Source organism: Mastigoproctus giganteus, chromosome 5 (genome assembly GCF_048544385.1).
Source record: "Mastigoproctus giganteus isolate SK-2022 chromosome 5, ASM4854438v1, whole genome shotgun sequence".
Classification (NCBI taxonomy): domain Eukaryota; kingdom Metazoa; phylum Arthropoda; class Arachnida; order Uropygi; family Thelyphonidae; genus Mastigoproctus; species Mastigoproctus giganteus.
The window spans coordinates 230,638,816-230,661,723 of NC_143579.1; the positions used below are offsets into that span (position 1 = coordinate 230,638,816).

A 22,908-nucleotide genomic window follows, 5' to 3' on the forward strand; every position below is an offset into this window, starting at 1 on the left:
GTTTTTTTTACCTTCGTACAAAGAAAGATCCTGTCCTTAAAGGTTCCTTAAAGAGGGCCCAGTCTTTAAAGGTTCCTTAAAGAGGGTCCAGCCCTTAAAAACGGGAAAAGATGGCCCATAAAAGTAGCAGGACCCTCTATCAATCTATAACTTAATACTCATTACTGAAATATCATTCCTTGAATGATATTTCAGATTTCAGAAAGAAGTTCCAATAAAAGACATATATACAAGTATTATAAGCATAATGACTCCACTGACCTCTTTATTTAAAGCGTTGTTCGTATGGGAAAAGACTTCAAGTGGTTTCGTGAGGATTCCAGAAAAGTTTGGTTTATGCTTGTAGAAACAGATAAACTAATTGATGGAGCACTTTAACTTTCACTACAACAGTGCAATTTTAAGAGTGATGCAATAAATAAACGTAGTTACTGTTTTACAGACTACCGATTAGATTTGGGTAGATTTTGCCCTCAGTTATTGTTATCGACTCTATCTCTTACGTTTTCTGATAAGAGCGCCCAGTCAACCATTATTTAATTGCAGTATCGGTCTCAGGAATTTTGAATTGCATCAGATGTATTAACACCAAACTTTATAAAGAACACTATAGAGTTCTAGAAATAAATGATAAATTATCTTCAGAAAGACAAGGTACTATATATTGAGTATTTTTTTATGTGAAATTCGGGGGAGGGGTTGCTGACCATTATTACTGATAATCCGAGATATATTTGCAATAATAGAGAGTTTACTTTCGTTGGAATCCTCTGAAACATAGAAGAGTTCATTTAATATTAACGTACATGAAAGGTCAAGGTTTCAGCAGGACTGGACAGTAACTGGCCAACTGATTTCATATTAAGCAAAAGAAAGATTCTAATTATATTTAAAATGTGTTCGTTCTGTAGCAATATAAGCTCTCGCCCTAGCACAGTGGTTATGCGGTTCTTTCCTACCCAGTGAAATCAATAAACCTATATTGTTCCTAGTTGGTCCACAGAACCCTCGAAGATCGATTATCTAAACTATTCACCTACCCTCCTATCTGAAGAGCAAAATCTAAACGTTTTTCGGGTCACTTGGAGTCATCTACTGCACCATGTGTAACTTAAACGAGTTACCACGTTTCTCAGGTCCTTGCAATAAAAACTGTCATAAATATGGCATATTAGGGTTATCCAAGAATAATCTCATCCACACATGTGTATTATGTGTGGACGAGATAATAATACACATGTGTGGATGTTGATAAAGAGACTCGACAGCCTCGAAAGCTTCTACTGTATCTTATTGTATTTATTGTGTTATTAAATACATTCACTGGATTATACTGTATTTTCTTAACCATGGACCCCAGTACACCAGGCCCTTTCGTGATAATACTTTGGCATTATATTATAAGGCTATATTTTTGCCAATTGTGGTATATGTGACTGCCATATGGTTTCCTAAAGTTACTCACGTCAAAGTGAAGGACAAACTTTTATCATTGCAGAGAAAGATGATGTTGGCAACAATCAGATGCTGTAGAACAACATCCACCAACGCATTACAAGCGATTTCAGGTTGTATTCCGGTTGACCTTTATGTGGCATACCGAGCCATGATTTCTAAATTAAAGAAAAGTGTGGCAACTGAAATACTCGACATTGTAAGTAATCTGGCCAGGGACATTCGGCAGGAGAAAATTAATATTTAGACAAAATTCATTGAGAAGTGGAAATATAGATGGCAATCCAGTGAAACAGGACTCACTACCAGGGAGTTCATTGAAGATGCAACATTTGCTGTAAATAAGAAAGTTAGGGGATGGTTTTACCCTTCAATGACAACCTCATTTAATTACTGGGCATGGTTCACTGCGGGATGAATTGTGTAAATTTCGACTTGAACTGACCCTTTGTGTTTCTGTGGGGCAATAGAAGATTGGAGGCATGTTTTGCTCTATTGCCCAGCTTATAATGACTTCAGACAAGAACTATTTAATAGCACTCAACCTATTAGGACTGACAACCTCAGTATTTTGATTCAAGATGCCAAGAACTTTGCGGAAATCCAATCTTTTTCTGACAAGGTATTTAAAAGAAGACCCACCTTGTTTGCTAATTCTATAAATGGACAAAGACTGATGTATTCATGAAGTTATATTTCTACCTTACTAGGTCAAACAGCTTTTAACTTAGAAATTAGTGATAATATGGAATGTATATAATGGTATAAAGATTTATTTGTTCTCTGGGATTGAGAACCTTTGTTTCAATCGTTCCAAGGGGCTAACGACCTCAAGCCTATGTTGCCCCGGTTCAGATCTAGTTTTAGGACAAGTCTTTTCTTGGATTATAAGTTAATCTAGTATTTAAAATTATATTTTAACATGCATTCAGCTATATACAGGATCTAGTAAATTTTTCCCCTCAGGTTGGGCAGCCTGAAGGCTCCTGTCCTTTGGTACTGCACTCCTTCCACTGGATGACAAATTAGAACCAGCTACTTGTTCTTTGGAATGGGCACCAGGCATCGATCGACTGGGTATTGATCGATCACTGGTGGTAAAAAGGCCTGAAACAACATAATCCTACACTTACACATCATATAAACACACACATACACTGAAAACATAGAAAGTGTTGGTATCTATGTATATCTGTAATAAAAATGTACGTAATGAAAAAATAGATTTATTCACTGTCTCATGATGAATTCCTGCATCAGATGTCTTTTCACTCTTTATTTTATCCGAGCAACAAACGTGTTTAAAAAAATCTGATTATCTAAATTTGTAATATCGAGCCATGAATTAAGCATCTCCATTCCATCTAATTGTTCCTTCTTCGTTAAAACAACAGAAACTTTAATAAAAGTTTCTAATTGAAAAATTATGGAAAGTATGTAGCTTCACAGGTATAATGGGCCATGGATATCGAGGAGAAATTATTGCGTGAGGGACGGCATCAGCAAAATGAAAACCATTAATTCAAGTATCTAAAATTTATATTGGTAATTTAAATCATTAAATAAATTACCTGGCATGCTCAGAAAACATATGTTCGATTTTGTTTTGTTATTATTATTCAAGAGAATAAATTTCCACGGATAATGAGAAAATAACACATGTTTAATCGAGAATATAATTATTCATTCGTGCCCACTGATCATTAATCTCTTTTATAAATATAAGTCGGTCACGCAAGGAGAGGAGTCAGATTATACCAGCAGTCATGCCCAGCGCTTCAATTGGTCCATGCCTGTCTTTTACTGAATAAAACTTATCTATAATATGCGCCTTATTGATCTTGTGCCTCCTACCAATGAAAATACACCTCCATTCATTTTACTCAAATCCTTGAGGGTCTTAGACATCTCAATCAAGTACCCTCTAGGTTATCTAGTTGATAGGGTCTGCATTCCACACTTTACAAAAAAAAATGTATCCACATCTTTGTACACTCTAATAATTTGTCAAATCTTACCTTCAGTTTAATTACCGACTTGCATAGCACTAGATAGAATTTTGTTCTAACAATCAATAATTCTCTGGTTAAAAGCAAATTTCCTCACATCTATCCTGCAACCATTCTTTCCAGTTTAAATTTGTTTCCTCATGTGTGTTGTCCAAGAAAGTGTGAAGGTATCATCAGTTTACTCAAACCATTTAAAACCTGAGACACTTCAAACTGATTTCATTCAGACGCCTCGTTTCCAGATGCTAAAACTGGTAGAACTAAAGTATTTTATGGTAAGAGTGTCCTCCTGTGTCCCTGAGTAATCAAGTTGTTCTCTTTGCACACGTTCCAACAGATACACTTCCGTCCTAAAATGAGGATTCCAAACCTGTATATAGAACTTAAGATGCGTCCTAACCATTGCTTAATCTTTTTCTTCTTTATCTTCGCCTTCTTCCCACTTATATGGGGTCAGCGTTTCCATCCTTAATTCTTTTCCTCCATTCCTCCCTATCCTGGACTTCCTCTCTCCTCCATCATCTCTCTTTTAAATCCTCTGCCACCTTGTCCTTCCATCTCAGCTTAAGTCTGCCCCTCTTCCTCTTCCCTATCACCTCCAACATTTCGCACCTCTTCCCCACATACTCCTCACTTCTAACCATTGCTTAATACAATGGGATATTAAATCGATGTTAAACTCCATCATCTCTGCTGGGAAAATTCCTGTATATCATTTACAGAACAAAATGCACATATTCAATATATGTATCAGCATATGCATCTACATCTAATGACTGGACTCACTCTGGATGAATTTTTATGAAATTTTATATCCATATCTTTTAGAAAGATTAAGGAGGTGATTATCCCATTGTGCAAGACAATGGTTAGGCCTCATCTTCAGTATTGCATATAGATCTGTAGGATTCATATTAGAAAGGCTGAAGATCTGCTGGAACAAGTGCAGAAAGGACAATGAGATTGGTGAAGGAATCGAAAGGATGTTCTTACCGAGAAAGGCTTCAGTTCTGCAAATTGCAGCGTCGGAGAGGAGGCAACTGCCAGGTGATCCCATTAAGGTGTTTAAAGCTTTGAATGGACTGAGCAAGCTCAATCCTCTTGCTCAGACTACACATATGATGGGACATAAATTCAAATTGAGGAAATATGGTTGCAGGATAGATGGGCGGAGATTTGCTTTCAGCCAATGGGTGGTTGGAAAGATTATGTAGTGATGTGGTGTGGTTCCATGTAGTGATGTGGAGGTGGGTAGTTTGAATATATTCAAGAAAGAACTAGATAAAGTATTGGAGAGGATGCACAAGTAATGTGAGGGGGACGGGGTTTTTTGTTTTTTTTTTGGCTGATGCTTTATAAGTTTGCATTCTTTTATCATTTGCCACTGCTAATACTGGTACTAATAATAATTCTAAAGCCCTAGTGGTAGCACAGTCGATGAATCACCGTCTCCCCAAACCGGGTGGAAAAGACCTGAGTTCAAGTTCCGTTGACAACGGGAGGAATTTTAATGGGCCTTTTTCACAAAGTGGCTGAGTTAGTCGGTCTCAGGCAAGGGTGGCACGGTTTTTTCTCTCAGAAACTCAGGTTTTTCGTCCAGCAAACAGAAAATCGACCTCAGAACACACGCAATTTACAAACAATGCAATATGGCCTTAGTCGATGATGCTCTTAAAACCCTACCGATATGAGGTAGATGTTGATGTTGTTTATTTTATTAAATTACAGAAGATCCGTGAAATATTTGCATTTCAAATTTTATTAAAAATTCTAGAAGAACTAAGTGAAGTATTACAGAAAGTTAAGTGATTCTTATATTATGATGTATGTGAAGTGAAGTTAAAATAAATATTTTTAAATATTATTAGTTAATTAATCAGTAATTAAATTAATAACACTGCACTCAGTTATTTACTTTTCACTACTATCAATTAAAGAAAAAAATTAAATTCAATTTAATAAATAAAAATGCGTACATGACCTAACTTTTTTAAATTCAGTTACAATATTCTTTCCCCTTCATTTTATGATGGATTCTATAATATGTCTTCAATTATAGTATTTAGTTAGGTAGTAATAACCAGCAGAGTATTAGTCCTAAGAGGACATTAAAGACTGTTCTTCCATCCTTCTTCGATAGCTGCGGATCAAGTTAGCCTTTGACTTCCCCCGATTAGTTTCTTGGTTGGTTGGTTGTTGTAGGGTTTTGTGGGCATCAGGAACTGAGGACATATTGCACGTATATAAATATCTGTGAAAAATTTAACGCCAACTCAGCGTTCTGATGGGCGTCTATAAGAATTTGAAGTGTAGGGTAAATGCCCTCGAAGAAATTAATATGAGGAGTCCATCAAGCTCTCAGCTGCCCAATTGAACGTCCGAGCTCACTCCTGTGCATCAGGCAACACACCGGCAATCTCCAAGGCAGAATGCGATGGTCCCCACAGGAACTAGTTATTGTCGGTGACTGTATTGTCTTGGAGACGGGGAATATACTATGCAAGAAGGACAGATGGAACAGGACCAGGATATGTCTGCCAGGGGCAAAAGTTGATGACGTTGTAGGGTAGATATCATCTTTTAAGGGCACAAATGATGATATAGTTGTACACGTTGGCACTAATGACCTTAAGTGTAAGAGATCTGCAGATTTACTTAACAAGTACAGGTCAATGCTGGAAAAAAGTCGCGAGTTAGGATTAAATTTGAAAGTGTCTGCAATTGTGCCCAGACATGATAGGAGGGAACGCATGATAAGAGCCTTGTCAATCAATTCGGCCCTGGAGGGAATGTGCAAGGTTCATGCAGTAGAATTTTTTTCAGCGTGGTCTGTGCTTGCTAACAGAAGATACTGCTTCTACATGGGATACTTAAATAGAAAGGGTGCAAGAATATTTGCTGATGCTATCGAGACAGTGTTAGGTGGGTAGGAAAACTGCTAGATTGGGGGAATTCACAGACTAAAAGATTAACTATAGCCGCAAGCATAAGTGAAGCTGATTCTTGCACTGATTCTATTGTAATGAGCAGGAGCCTAGATAACATGTTGCTGGGGACTCCAAGAGCTGCTGGGAGTCATCATGAACCAAGTAAATACATGAGCTGTGTTAGGGTAACTAAGAATAACAACAAGTGCATGATACTTGCATGTACACTACTGCTAGAAGTATAGTAAATAAAATTGATGAATTTGAAGTGCTGGTCAAGATATCAAAGGCAGATATTGTTAAAATATCAGAGACGTGGTGCCACTGAAGTATAAGGAATGCAGAATTGGAATTTGGGGAAAACAATATGTACAGAAAGAACAGACAGGGTAGGAAGGGAGGAGGGGTTATGCCGTTAGTTAAGAAACACATAAAATCTAAGTAAGTGCATCGAGTTGACACGGGTGGACAGTATAATGTTGAGTCTGTTTGGTGTGACATAAACACTGCGAAATTGAAAATGAGAGTATGGGTGTGTTATAGGATTAATGACGCTGATGAGTACAATGAACAGTTGTGCAGAGAAATAGAGTGGGCCAGTAAATCAGAATGTCTTGTGATAGGGGATTTTAACTTTCCAGATATTGACTGGAACTTGTGGATTGGTCACTCGCACGCCAGCAAGGCTTTTGTGGATTTATTGGATGACTGTTTCCTAACGCAACATGTTCAAGAGGCAACCAGAGGGAGTAATACTCTTGATCTGATTATCAGCAGTGATTATTCATGCATTAAGAATTTGCAGATAAAGGAATCCCTAGATGAAGGTGATCATAATGTACTGATGTGGGATTTACTTGAAGATGTAGCTACCATCAAGGGTAAAGGGAAGAGCTTTTGTTTTCGTAAAGGTAACTACAGGGGTCTCAGACAGTTTTTGAATTCTATACAGTGGGATCAACTGATGATGTTACCAACGGTGAATTCTAAATGGGAAGCCTTCAGGGAATTAATCTTGGAGGCTACTAGTCTTTTCATTCCATCTAAGAAATACTATTCAAGGTTTAGGACTAAATGAATGTCGGATGAATTGATGAGGCTTGTGACTGAGAAGAAAAATGCATGGGATGCATTTAAATTATCAGGCGACACAGAAGCCTACGGCAGATATAAGCTACTCTGTAATCAAGTCACAAAGGAGGTTAGGCAGGCAAAGGGAGATTACGAGAAATCTTTGGCAAAGGACGCAAAGAAAAGCAGCAAAGAGTTCTTTACTTATGTAAACTCTAGAAGGAAGGGGATGAATCAGATTGGTCCACTTAACATAGATAGTTCAACTCTTGATGATCCTGCTGAAGTATCTGATAAACTGAATGAGTATTTTGTATCTATATTGAAACATGAGGAGTTGTTCAAAGAGCGAATGCCAGAAGTTTATCAAACTCTAACAGGGATATAAGCGATTTTGTGATAACTGAGAGCAAATTGGAGGAAAAATTGTTGAAGTTAAAGATAAAAAAGCACCTGGGGCAGATGGAATCTATCCAGTTATAAGAAAGGAGGAAGCAAGGGCAGTAAGCAAACCCCTAGCCATAATTATGAGAGCATCCTTAGAGTCAGGGGAGGTCACCATGAATTGAAGATGTGCAAATGTATCCCCAATTTACAAAGAGGGTTCAAATGGTGACACAAATAATTACAGACCTGTTTGTTTAACTTCTGTTCCAGGGAAAATAATAAAGTCATAAATAATGGTTAAACAGATGATACAGGATCACCTAGACAAGACAACAGTAATAGCTCAGACACAGCATGGATTTGTTAACGGGAAGTCTTGTCGAACCAATTTGATTGGATACTAAGATGAGGTCACAAAGGAACTGGATGGAAAAATGTAATTTTGATATCATGTACTTGGATTTCAGGAAAGCTTTTGTCACTGTTACGCATGGAACACTGCTGTATAAATTGGAGTGGAATGGCATTAAGGGCAAGTTACTGCAATGGATAAAGGGATGGTTGAGTGAGAGACGGCAGAGAGTGGTAATAAATGGACATTTCTGTGCGTGGGCTAATGTTATTAGTGGAGTCCCCCAGGGTTCGGTACTGGGCCCTTTGTTGTTTCGTTTATTTATCAATTATATCGACGAAGGTATATAAGGCTTAATGTCCAAGTTTGCAGATGATACGAAAGTTGGCAGGGTTGTTAATGACAGTAAAGACAGTACGCTACTGCAGCAGAATCTAGAAAAGTTAGGCAGATGGGATGAGAAGTGGCAACCGAAGTTTAACATTGACAAATGCAAAGTACTGCATATGGGTAGAAGTAACCCCAGGGGAACGTACTAACTGTGGGGTACTACACTCAGGCAGGTGGAGAAATTTTGCAGTCAGATATGAAGTTCTCTGAACAGTACAGACGGGCTGCCAGAGCAGGTCATGGAGTTTTGTCAATGATATATATGAATTTTGATAGAAGAGACAAGGAGGTGATTATTCCTTTATATAAGGCAATGGTCAGGCCACACCTTAAGTACTGTACACAGGTCTGGAGGCCTCATTTTAGGAATGGTGTAGAGTTGCTAGAGTGAGTACATAGAAGGGCAACAAGATTGGTGAGAGGAACAAAGGGGTGCGCTTACGAAAAAAGGCTTAATCTCTGCAGCATCTGGAGACCAGACACTTGCGAGGTGATCTGATCGAGTTGTATAAGGCCTTGAATGGTTTGAGCAGGCTCATTGCTGACGGGAAACTTCCGCTTGCTCAGATTAGGATCCTGAGGGGGCATAAATTCAAATTGAGGAAAGACAGTTGTAGAATAGATGTGGGGAAGGTTGCCTTTAGCCAACAGGTAGTTGATTTCTGGAAGAGATTTCCATCTGTTGTTGTTATGGAAGTTGATAGCTTAAATAAATTTAAGGTTGAACTAGACAAACATTTGGAGTGACTGAATGGGTGAAATGGAAAGGGTTTTTTTCTTTTTCTTTTTTTTTTTTTTTTTGGCTGATGCTGTATATGTTTTCTTTCTTGCATCATATGCCTCAACTAATACTAATGTCTGTAAATTGCGTGTATGCTATGGTGGATTCGCTGTTTTCGGGACGAAAACCCCAAGTTTCCGTGAGAAAAATTATCACCTGAGACCCACTAACTCAGCCACGTTGTGAAATGGATCCATTAAAACTCCTTGCCTCATTGATGGTATTATATCAACTGAGCTACACGAGAAGGCAATTCCCCATTACTCAATTAATCATGGGGGTAATTTCTTCTGATGGTGAAAAACTGGATGAATAAAGGAGATTTTTCTACAATTCAATCTATAGGTCTTCCCCCCACGGTAGGAATTTAGGAATAGTAAATTCCAATTTCATTCAATTTACTATTCACTCTTAGGGGCTTTTAAATCTCAGCGGATTCTTTCTGAGATATATAGTTACCAATATTTTTAATGAAATCTCTCCTTCATGTGGATGCCGTTTTGTTGTATCTCACCAGACTCTGGCAGATGCTGTAAACATTAGAGTTATGACTTCTCCACCTCCACAATCAACTGTGCGATAAATCATCGATAGGAAGTCATGGGCTTTTGTGTACTGCTCAGAGAAGTTCACGGCTGTCTGGATTATAACTTGAAATTCCTCTCTTTCTCTCTACTGTTTTTATTTCAATTTCTCAAGAGTATAAGTTATTTGGATGCCATTTTCCAAGTATAAAAGTAAACGGCCATTACCGATTGGTAATATCCTGTCTTTCTGCAATCCGAGAGAATTACTGCTGAGTACAATTAAACCCTCATAATTAAGCTGGTTGGCATGATGCACTCCTTCGCTGCATCCCTAAATATATGTTCACGCGAGTTGCACAGTGTTTGCATCTTCCACCCTCCCTACACCGAGTGGAAAAGGCCCTGGTTCGAATCCCGTTAATGATGCGAGGAAATTTTCTGATTTTTTTCCCCTCCGTGGCCGAGTTAGTCGGTCTCAGGCGTGGACACCAACGTTTGTTCCCCGTAAACTCGGGTTTTTCTTTTAGGAAAACAGGAAAATGAACCAGAGAACACACGCAATTTATGGACCTATTACATACAGATAAGATAGCTTTGGGTGATCCTATATATGTCAGTTTTTTCCTTCTAAATAAGTGGGTATATACCGAAATGTCTTACTTGCCCTTAGACTCAACAGTTGATCAACGTACGCAATCATCTGTAATTTCCATTTCACTGATGTTACTGTGCTCCTGTTCACTCGCATTCTTTCAGTTCACTATGAAGTGGCTTTCATCTATAAATTCGGTGTAAATTACTCATCCGGTTCATCGGTTAAAACAGCTGGGTTGCCAATGGTTTCATTCACTCATTACACAAAATACTGCTTTCGTCATTGTATTTACCTGCACTTAAATGTAAAATGCCCTGTATAAAATGCCCTCTTTGCTCTCTCATCCAGCGATTTCTTGCAGTCAGCCTTTGCCACTCTAACCATTTCTAGTACTATCACAGATCAACCTACATATACATATAATATGCATCAAAGCTTTTCATTGCTTCTATACCTGTTCCACGCTGTCCTTTTTGGTTCTCTCTTAAACTAGTCATATCCTCAATCATATCTTCACTCTCACTGTATACACTCTGTTACATTGAAATTGCCGCACCCAGAAGGAATGATCAGAAATGCATGCAAATCAACAAGTGGATGAGCTGTGCCGAGATATATAAATGATTAAAACACGGACCAGTTGGACGGAAGCTTCGCTCAGGAATCGACTTCAGAATGCAAGGAGATTGTAGAGAATGTCGAGACGTCACGTTTGACACTGATATCAGCAACTCAGTGACTTTGACAGAGGATGGATTACCCGTATTAGCTGTCGAAAATCGACTTTGCATTCGCTACATAAAATCACAATCGGGATTAGTCAAAAACTTTGTTCCCACAACAACATATGCAGCTGATGTACCATCACATAGAAATGGTGAAGCTGTAGTCCAGAAAGCGCGGCTCAGGAAATGGAACGCAATCCATATATGGGTCCATGCAGTAATGGAATGAGCAGGGGATGGTTTTTTTTTTTTTAAATCTCCTGTTCATTCCATTACTTCATGGAATGAACATTCCATTCTCATATATGGATTGCGTTCCATTTCCTGAGCATATGAGTCCAGGAGTAATGGAATTAACAGGGGTTGTAGTATCCTATCCTTGCTGATTCCATCGTTCCCTTAGGCTCTGTTCTTTCTTCGCATCTTTCAATCAGTATAATAATAATCTTCTTTCACTTATTGGAAATCCTGTCCAAAGTTTTACCGATGACTTCACACTGTCCTACCTTCAAGTTTAAGAGACATTATTCTGCACTTCTCAAAGATCCATCGCCAATTAAATACCGATCTCTTGGCAATTTTCCAATGGAGCGAGGAAAACTTAGTTTTCTATCGTTTCAAATCATAGTCATGTTTTATTTCTAGCAGAAAAGTCTAATGTTGCCATACCCATCTTCGATTTCTCGTATTGTTCCCACATTTTGGGGACAGTTCCCCAAAACCTCTCTGAAGCTCTAGACTCTATGAAAAACAGGAAAATCAGATTAACCAATGAACTACCTCTTAATAAACTCTCTCCACTCGCTATCGCATAGACGTATACCTTTTCTATCCACGTTTCCATGGGCACTGTTCTTCCTAATAAGTAACTGTTGCTCCATTTCTTCCAAATAAGTGCGAACATGGGACCCAACTAGTGAACGTTGGTTCAACATCATAATTCCATACTCATCGAAGTGACGTTTCCTCATTCATTCCTTAGAGTTCTGTTCTTTTGAACAACCTTTTCCGAAAATTATTTACAAAAGACAACGTGTATAAAAAAAAAAGTGTAATGTGCTAAGATTTTCGAGTACTCTACTAGTTGTTCTATTTATAACCCTCGTGGGTAGTACAGTTGGTAGGATCGCCGTCCTCTCTACACTGGGCAGAAAAGACCTGAGGAATTTTTATGGGCATTTTTCAAAATGTGGCAGAGTTAATCGGTCTCAGGCGAGGGTAGCAACTCAAAAACAGGGATTTTTCATCCAGCAAACAGAAAATCGATCTCAGAACACACAATTTACAGACAATATAGATAAATAAATAAATAAATTTTCTCTTTGTACTCCAAAACGACCACACGGTCAGAGAAGTTCGCAGGATACAGAGAATACAAGAAACCACCGTATTTAGCAGTCAAGGGCTTTAACCCCGGTCACTCAAAGCAAGTGTACTTATGCACCCTCGCACTTGATCACTCGGCTAAGGCGACCCGGGGTAACATGGCCTTAATCGCCGATGCTCCTAAAACCCAACAATAACAACAACAACAACAACAACAACAGCTCCATTTATATTTCGTATAGATAGTTCTTGCAAATCGAATGGATGGTCAAACCCATCACCAATGCTTTAAGGTTAAGTGTAATTAAATGAAACAAAATCTTATAATATTTGATTTATTTTTAAACTTATACATTAGTGTTTGAAAAACAAAAAAAAAAGTTCTATAAACAGTAAGTTATAATGCTATTAATTAAAAATATGGATGGCAAGACACATACAGAATAGACAGTTCTGGGAAATAATGCGTGATAAAGAACTTCAACAAATTTGTTGACCGGTTCTGTTAAAAGTCAGTCCAAAACAAGTTTCATTCCAAAGCAATAATAAAGATCATTTTCTTCAGTTATATATAGAGGTATATCGAGTAGCTAATGGTATGTGCAGAAATAGTTTTATTTATATTCAAAAATCTATTTGCCATTGAAACAAAGAACTTTAAACTCGAAATTTAACATGCATTTGGAACTGTCCAAATCAGCTTTTCAAAGTTGTGCGAAGAGCTCTTGACGGAATCTTCATCCACATCTTCTTCATGAAGTTTTTCAATTATATTTCCTTTATGAATTATTCTTTGGTTTTAATTGTTCCTTCACGTCCATCTGCTTCGAAAACTCCTTAACACCAGGAAGTGTTTGTCCAGTAAGGGTATGGTAAATTTAACAAGGCTTTGTACATAGAATTTCGTTTTAAGCTCTGCTTTCATTGAGCGAAAGTTGGCTAGACAGATTTCTCCGTTTTTTAAATAGCATCTTCAAAGTTTGTCGAATTGTTTTGTGCGCTGTTAGGCATATTGCTGGCAGCAGAAGGGCAGTGCAGTTTTCCAAACAACTGCAAACAAACACATAGGTGGAAAGAGTTGACTTTTCTCCAAGGTTACAGCCAATGATCCCATCGAGTACGTCCCTGGGAACACTAAATAGGAGACATGCAAATACAAAGAACAGTATAGTGGGTATCTCTTTTTCACTGTCCAATAACCGTGATTTTGACTGCGAGATACCTGCACTGATTATTTCCTTGGAGTCAGCAATTTTCTTGGTGCTCAGGAAAATCCAGCATGTCGGAACGAGAATTACTGGTGGTAGGCACAGAGTGATGAGTAGGTATACCACGTAGGAACACGTGTAGTTAAGCAGAGATACAAGTCCGCAAAGTCCAGCATCTGAAAGAAAAGGTAATATATAAACTTTCTATATTTGATTATTGTTATTGATATATACATACATGTGAAGACAAGGTTTGATTGTTCGAGAATAGCGCTAAAGCAAATTGTGTCACGAGACTTCACTTAGCCCATCTGATTGAGCGTATCTCCAGGTCATCCCTCCAGGCCTAATGATTTTCTCACTAGCCATCAGGATTTGAATCCCGTCTGAGCTTACTAGAAACTTCTAAGCGGATGACTGTTTTTTCTAGAGTTTTTCATCCACCAAAAAACCATATTAAAATTCTTAGTCACCTTGACGCAAATAGAAAACATCTAACTTAAGATAAGTAATCATTTTTCTATTTTTAAATATATTTTGTTGCAAAAGATGGGTAGAGGAGCCTATAATTGCGCATCATCTCACGCAGTCCAGATTGAATTTTTATCCTTAAAAATTTTATCGACAGATAGGCAACAAAATAGCAAGGTAAATTAATAGAAACGTAAGAAGAGAGTACGTTTAAGCATGGAAAAATAGTATAAATAAATATTTCATATTACTGCTACTTAAAAGGATTATCTCATCCACCTATGTGTATTATGTCCGTAAATTGCGTGTATCCTCTGGTCGGTTTGTCTCTTTCAGCTGGATGTAAAAAAAAAAAAAAAAAAAATCAGAAATTCCTGAATCAAAAAGCCTTTCTGCCTCTTCTGAAGACCACTAACTTAGCCATTCAACGATTTGTATGCATTAATAAAAATAAATAATAATAATAATAAATAAACAAACAAATAAATAAAAAATATGCAATGTAAGATCGGTAGCTTAGCAACTTTGAAGAATTGAGTTGCTCTGCTCTTATAGAGCATATTTATCCTATGAGGAATAAAATAAAATTTAAACCAATTAAATTCGACAATTTTTATAAAAAAATTGTACAATAAAATTTGTTTGTTTTTAAATTTAATTTTAAGATTCTTTTCTTAAATAGTTGATACAAGGAAGTTTATTAATACACCTCTTTCCTGTTAGCGCAAAATGTGTTTGAAATGACGTATTCAGTCACGTGATGTAGATCCGTATATATACGGGAGAAAAGTGACTGCGTTGTCATGGCAACAGTCTCTTAGATCTTCCTGAAAGCAGTTCACTTTTGCAATCTATATTCTCCTCTATTTACTGCCCGTCACATCCAGCTTTACAACATCTTGGCAATTTTAGAGCAATGGTAATCCGATATCCTGATCGATTTTACAGTTTCCTGTTTCAATTGCGTTCTGGACTCATTCAGGGACGTCTGTGAAATTGTCGGGGGTTTTACTTTTGCTGTTGATGTCAGAACGTGATCGGCAGCTTCCATCAAGCTGAATGGGTGCTGAATGTCTCGTCCATAGAAACATCCTACACTCAGGAATAACTGTTAACTGGGAAATGTATCTGGCAAGTGTCATTCTTTTGAAGAAATAGGAGGAATCCCCCATTAAGTAACTTTGGGGGGACTATATGGTAAGATTTTTAACTGGGTTTCACAGTTTATTATTTTTTAAATAAGTAACCACTTGATCAACTTGTCCTAAAAAAAAAACCAATAAATTCTGAAGTCCTTTTTTTTAGAAGACATGTGACATTAAAAATCTGTCAAAAGGAACGAAGCTATTAATGGCTTAATGTCTAAGTTTTCAGATAATATAAAGCTTGGCAGGGTGGTTAATGACAGCAATCAGAATGTGCTACAGCAAAAAGTTATAGAAAAAAATAGGCAGATGGACTGAGAAGTGGCAATTGAAGTTTAACATTGACCAATGCAAAATACTGCACATGGATAGCAGTAATCCAAGAATAACATACCAACTGTGCGGTACCCAACTGAGGGTAGCGTAGATGAGCAATTCCTTGGGAAAACTGTGCAGTCATAAAGTTCTCTAAGCAGTGCATGCCACTAGATCAGCTCATGAGGGAGTGTCAATAATATACAGGAGTTTTTCCAGTAAAGATATGGAGGTGATTATCCAGTTGTATAAAACGATGATTAAGCCACATCTTGAGTACTGCATACAGGTCTGGAGGCCTCATTTTGAGCAACGAGATTAGTAAAGGAAACAAAAGGGTACTTTCACCAACAAAGACTTCAGCATTTTAAATTGCATCATCTGTGTTGATCACCTGTGAGGTGATCCGATGGAGGTGCTCAGGGCTTTGAATGGATTGAGAAAGCTCAACGCTGATGGGATTCTTTCTCTAGCTCAGACTCCTCACATGAGGGGCATTAATTCAGTTTTCGGAAGGCTGATTGCAGGATAGGTGTGCGGAGGTTTTTCTTCAGCCAGCGAGTGGTTGATTGTTGGATGGAACTTCCACCTGTTGTTGTGGAAGTGGGTAGTTTGAAAAAATTCAAGTAAGAACTAGGCAAATTATTGTGGAATCGTCACCTCCTCCCCGCACCGGGTGGAAAAGGCTCGGTTCGAATCCTGTCAATGACGCGAGGAATTTTTATGTGTTCTTTGACTGAGTTAGTCGGTCTGAGGCATAGATAGCAATGTCCTTCCCCAGAAAACTCGAGTTTTTATTGCAGAAAAACAGATAAATCGACCAGAGAACACATGCAATTCACGAACATAATACATTGGTTAGTTGAATTAATATTCCAGGTGACTCTACTGTGACATTTATTTGTTTTATTTATTAGAGAGGACGGACAGGTAATGTGGGAAGTGTTTTATTCATTTATTTTTGGTTGATGCTGTATAAGCTCGCTTTCTTGGACCATGGATATAGTAATAATCTTAAATGAAACAAATATAATTTATTTACTGCTCACTAGAAAGCAGTATGAAACTGTTCGCTACCAGATTATAGAATTATTACAAGTTTATTTATTTATTTATTCATTCAACTTTAATGAAACCCACAAAGTCTGCAACGCAATACCACCTGAATTCTAAATCAAACTCTCCACTTAAGTGGTGCTTCCAATTATCATATTGATAACTTGCGTCTCTAGAAAGCCGACATAAAATGTGGAGTAAATATGCAATTAAGTCCGCCTACGTAGGCATTAAATCCATTCCTTACAAAACGCGATGATAAAAATCAATTTAAATCTAATTAGGATAACGTTTCCAGTTTTGCAGCATGGGAATTAACTATTTAAATAACTTTCTCTGAGTAGCTTTCTTTGGTGACAAAATTATCTAAATATGAATGCAGTTATTGGGAAAAGTGGTTGAAACGTGCCAAATATATCCTACAGAGAAATTCGATGATGGATACTCAATAAAACCTAAATTTTAATGTCTTTGGTTGTCATTATAGTTTATAAAAGTTAATAATAGCAATTTATATGTGTCTGTAGATTAAATTACTATTCAGATGACTGAAGCTCTTACAAAAAAGCTGAAGAGGTTTGTACGCTACTCCATCATTAATGAAAAACACCCATCTGTTCATAGTTGGTCAGGTCCTTCCCAAGCACAAGGTTAAGCTTAAATAATTACAGGCAACCTATATACTACAGGCCATTTGTAGAAGTCCTCTGATTGTTCTTTACACCACAACTCGGCAGCAGAAGCTCATCTCCAGCCTCAAAATGTTTTCCACGAAGAAAGGACTTCATGGAAGGAAAGAGGAAGAAATTTGAGGGTGCAATTGGGGGAATAAGCAGGATACGGCAATATTTCAGATTTTCCTGGCACATTGACAATATTTCATGTGTACATTGTGCCCTTTCCTTCGTTTGGTAAGGGGCCAGAAGTCTGGGAACTCATCTAGCAGACACTTTACTCATATGCAACTGTTGAGGGATGACGTTCTCCACAAACCCTAAACTAGTTCGGAGCTCTCCAGCGAGTTTTCTGACGCTAATAGGAAAATCTTCCAGGATTAATGCCTCAATTTTTGCGACACTCTTCTCTGAAGTTGGACAGTAAGTAAAAGGATGTTGATTGTGTCTAAATAAGAAAAACGTTATATGCATACAAAACCAAGACAAATTAAATTTTTAAAAGGAAAATACAATTGGGTTTTAATGGGATTGGTGTTTTTATCGTTTTTATACCATAAACTGGCTTAATATTAAGAATAATGCTGGAAAGTTGAATCCTCACGTCTGGTGCGGCATCAAGTCTATTCCGTTAGTGCATTGTGGTACCATATTTATGATTCGCGCCACAACTCCCTTCATGTTCCTGACCATTTCCAGATATCACCATCAGTACGATTTCCCCAATAAGGGAGGACTATAATCATGTCGTCTTTTTGGTCAGCTGGATTTCAAATGCTTAGTTAATGCAATTTTCTTGATGATTACAGCAAAACCAAGTTGTCTTCACAACGAGTTGCTGTGGTATTGCAACACTTTCAAAGTACTTTCAAACCCAAAAAAAAAGGAGACAGGGTAGTCCTCTTAACTTCATATAATTTATTAATTATTTTATACTTTAATTTTGTACTATATATTTAATTATAACTCAAAGTTATAATTGGTAATTAATGCTCGTCATGATTTTTTAAAAAACTATGAATCTATACAAATGATGAGCATCAAACACGAACAGATTAGCAAAAATTAAACATTTCCTTTTTCGGGATGGAAAATATAAGTTTTCATCCAGCAAAATATTTTAACAGTTCATAGCCCCAGTTGCTTTGCCACAAAAAGCAAAATAACACGACATTAAGAAACCTTTACCACGAGTTTACTTGATATTGCGTTATTTTTAAACGACCAGCATGAAATTCTTTTATTCCTTTTGCAAATTTGATTTATAGGACTGCTTTGACAAAATATGATTTCCAAATGGGTGGGATGGAGGTTGTTTAAAGAACTTCATAGAACGTATAATTTTAACAAGACATATTAAAAAATGTATGAGCTGATGATATAAGGGCATATATTAAGTCACTTACCTGGGATGTAATCGTATTTTCCCCAACCATAAATGGGACCTGTGACTTGGATTATAACAATCAAGAATATTCCAGGCAGAATTATATTTACTGTAAGAGGCGTAAATGTCAGTGGATATTCATGTGGCTTCAGATGTTTAACGTACCTGTAAAATAAAGCTTGTTTAGATTAAGAATTAATAAATAATTAACAAAATTGGTTGATAAAACAACTTATATGAGTAATGGCATTTAAAATTTATTAACGTTCTGTTTTATTCTACAAGGATAAATATTTATTTTCCCACAAGAAACAGCCAACAGTGAGGTAATTATTGAAACGTTATTAATCGATCCTCAAATCGATCCTTATTCATCGATCCTCAAGAATATAATTTTGTTATTGTTAATAAGAAGAAGGGGTCAAAGTTGAAAATACTAAAAAGTTCAAATTTATTTAAACCACTGAGCACCAGATCCAGAGCACCAGATCCTGGTCAGTTCCAACAACCAAACAAGCAACTGCCCTCTGGCTGAAAGCAATTTCCGCATAGCACTCCTGCAACCACCCTTCCTCAATTTAAATTTGTGTCCCCTCATCTCTGTTGTCTAAGAGAGCAAGGAGGTCATCAACACTTAGCTGAGTAGATCCTTTCAAAGCCTTAAACATTTCAATTAGATCACCTTGCAGATGACTTGTTTCCAGATGCCACAATTTGCAGAAGAAAGACGTGCTTCGTGGTAAAAATATCCCTTTTCGTACTCGAATAATCTCGTTGCTCTTCTCTGCACCGGTTCCAACAGCTCCACATTCATCCGCAAATGGGGCCTCCAGACCTGCATGCAGTACACAAGATAGGGCTGAACCACTATAAACAAGACATGGCTTCTCAGCCCATCTGCGAAATTTATCTAGATCTTGTTGCAATAGCATCTAAATGAAAGAATATAAGGTTTTATGGTTTTTGCAGAATCATGAATCTATGATTCTATGCGCTGTTAGTGTATGGTGTCTTAACTCTGAGATATTATACGGTGGGTTTATCTATTCTAGTGGATAAAAATTATGTTAGTTAAATTCAGTTATATGTACAGATAATAAAAAACAGAGTTAAAACTTACCTTTCTACTGTTAAAAGTGATGCAAACCACAAAAAAAGATATCGGAAAAGGGCATCCAAGAAAGCTTGCACTTGGCACATGGAATCTCCAAAGAGCCAGCCATCTGTAAAGACAATTTGGAATTATTAAATAATAACTGTATTGGTTAATAAAACAATAATAAAAATATCATTACCAAATCTCTTCAAGTTGAGCACTTGAAGAAATCTTCATCTCTCTCACTACCACCAAACCAGTGTTCTCCTCCGAATGTGTGTTTGTTTGTAGGCTTAATGGGGGCAAGGCATAATGCGTCTCTCCTCCGAATATTGGCTCCTCAAGTGGGCTTGCCGCAAGCTTAGCCTACCTCCCCAGCTCCGGACCACCCGCTATGGCCAACACACTCAATATCCTAACGCTCACTTGGCTCATTGATAAAAGGAGACTCGTCACAACGGCCAAGCTTATGACTAGTCTCATCTCCTTTCCCTCCTTCCGGGACAACTGTGCATGGAGGATCCCAGTGGCTCATCTACGAGCAACTCCGTAGCTATGCCCTCTTCAAACACGCCTTCACCTGTCGGACCGGTTTCTTCCTCAGTAGATGTTATCACACGTCCAGGATATCATGTAAATCATCATTTATGGTTGCAAGAAAGATTCTTCTTATAATTACTAGTAACAATGAGCTCTTAGCCAGAAAACCATTCAATTTTAACGATTGGCTAGTAGCTGTTACAGACCACAAAAATGTATAACTGGGAAAACTATAAGCACTTGCAGTCGCTGGCAGAAATATTAGAGACCATTTGGCCTCAACAGATAATTAAATTTACGGTATTATGCAAATGAAAGTTGTCAAATGGTATGATTACAAGTTCCTTGGTGCCAGTAAATACTATACGCTTGCCCATATAGGTAACACAGTTGGCAAGAATCGCTATCTTCCCCACAACGGGTGGAAAGGACCTGAGTTCGAATCCCATCGATCATGAGGAAGTTTCAAGCGAGGAGTAGCATGGTTTCTTCTCCTGGAAACTCATCCAGTAAGCAGTATATCGACTAAGAACAGATGCAGTTTATGACCATGTTGATCTCAGCCGGCTAAAAGAAGCCACTGCTATAGAATAAAACTTTATTGCCGAAGTGCAGTAGACATGGAGATACTTTTGTTCAATTGAACATTCAAGACTTGTGTATTGATAATAGCAGCACAGTCAAGAGACATGTCCAAACGGGATGCTGCTGCATGGATTTATATGAAGATGTTCAAGAGACCGATGTGGGGTACTCTCCACAGAAGTTGAAGACTTTGATGATCAAGTGAGAAAGAACTGGTAGAGGTGAAGAGGAGGCTGGAACTTCTGAGAGTTCAGAAAAGGAGAGTGATGTTAATCTTACAATGTTAAAAGAGATTATGGGATATAGATCAGGAGTTACAAGATCCAAAATTGAAGAAGAAGAAATAGATAAAGATCCATTAGTGGTTTTTGATGATATGAGAAGGTGAGTTTAAAATATTACACGATTTCTTATTTTATGATACAATGAAGGAGATATTAGAAATGTTGGATTTATTAGAATCCAAAGCAATTAAAATATTGAAAACCAAGTTTTGAACGGTAATATTAAAGACCTGCGAAGCTATAGGAAAAGTACAGAATTCAATTGCGACTATGGTCCAAAGAAAGGAAACAGAAGTGAATAAAGAGCAGGAAATTCATTCTGTTTTTATTAAAGCTGATTGTGAAGACTACAAACCATGTTTAAAATGTAAAAAATGAAGTTTTACAGTCAATTAATCCAACATTAGGAAAAGTAAAGATAGAAGAATGAAAAATAATAATAAACAAAAGAAATGGAATGAAGCTGGAAGTGTCATGAAAGCCTGGATATGAAATTATTGTTTACGATGTGAATCAAGAAATGAAGAAAAAAGAATTTCGGGATCAGTTCTATGAACGAAATGTACTTGATTATAATATTTCGAAGGAACACTTTTTAAAGTTGTTGTTGTTGGCGTTGTTGTAGGGGTTTAGGAGCATTAGCGAATAAGGCTATATTGCTCCTTGTATACTGTCTGTAAATTGAGTGTGTTCTGTGGTTAATATCTGTTCGTTGGACGAGAAACCTCAGGTTTCAGGGGGGAAAAACCATGCTATCCTCGCCTGAAACCGACTAGCTCAGCCACGTTGTGAAAACGACCAATAAAAATTCCTCATATCATCATCGAAAGGACTCAAATTCAGGTCTTTTCTACCCGTGCGGGTAGGATGGTGATTCCACCAACCATGCCACCAACGAGGTCAAACAACGGACATAAACGTATTGGTTCTTTTAGGGTTTTAGGGGCGCATCAACAACCTAGACCATATTAGAATTAGCATTAGTTGAGGCATATGATATATGCCTCAGCAAGCTTATACAGCATCTGCAAAACAAAACTTCCCATTTAACCTATCCGGTCACTCCAATTGATTGTCTAGTTTAGCCATAAATTTATTTAAGCTATCAACTTCCACAACAACAGATGGAAGTTTGTTCCAACAGTCAACTACCCGCTGGCTAAAGGCAAATTTCCGCACATTTATTCTACAACTACCTTTCCTCAATCTGAATCTATGCCCTTTCAGATTCTTAATCTGAGCAAGCGGAAGTATCCAGTCAGCAATGAACCTGCTCAAACCATTCAAGGCCTTATACACCTCGATCAGATCACCTCGCAGGTGCCTAGGCTCTAGATGCTGCACCTTGCAGAACTTAAGCCTTTCTTCGTAAGCGCACCCTTTGTTCCTCTCATCAATCTTGTTGACCTTCTCTGTACTCGCTCTAGCAACTCTACATCCTTCCTAAAATGAGGCCTCCAGACCTGTGTACTGTACTCAAGGTGTAGCCTGACCATTGCCTTGTACAAAAGAATAATCACCTCCTTGCCTCTGCTAGCAAAATTCCTATATATCATTGACAAAACTCCATGACCTGCTCTGGCAGCCTGTCTGCACCAGTCA

General features: G+C 37.7%; 1 protein-coding gene across 1 annotated transcript in view; it reads right to left on the minus strand.

Annotated features, from left to right (window-relative positions):
• Window positions 1-13,356: 13,356 nt before the first annotated feature.
• Window positions 13,357-22,908, minus strand: part of LOC150086259 (trace amine-associated receptor 6-like) — a 36,977-nt gene continuing 27,425 nt past the window's right edge. The window contains exons 2-4 of the mRNA XM_090373790.1: window positions 19,922-20,024; window positions 18,821-18,966; window positions 13,357-13,929 (exon numbers count right to left, since the gene is read on the minus strand). Coding sequence (XP_090229916.1) covers window positions 13,454-13,929; window positions 18,821-18,966; window positions 19,922-20,024 — 725 coding nt within the window. The 3' untranslated portion in view covers window positions 13,357-13,453. The remainder of the gene's footprint in view (window positions 13,930-18,820; window positions 18,967-19,921; window positions 20,025-22,908) is intronic.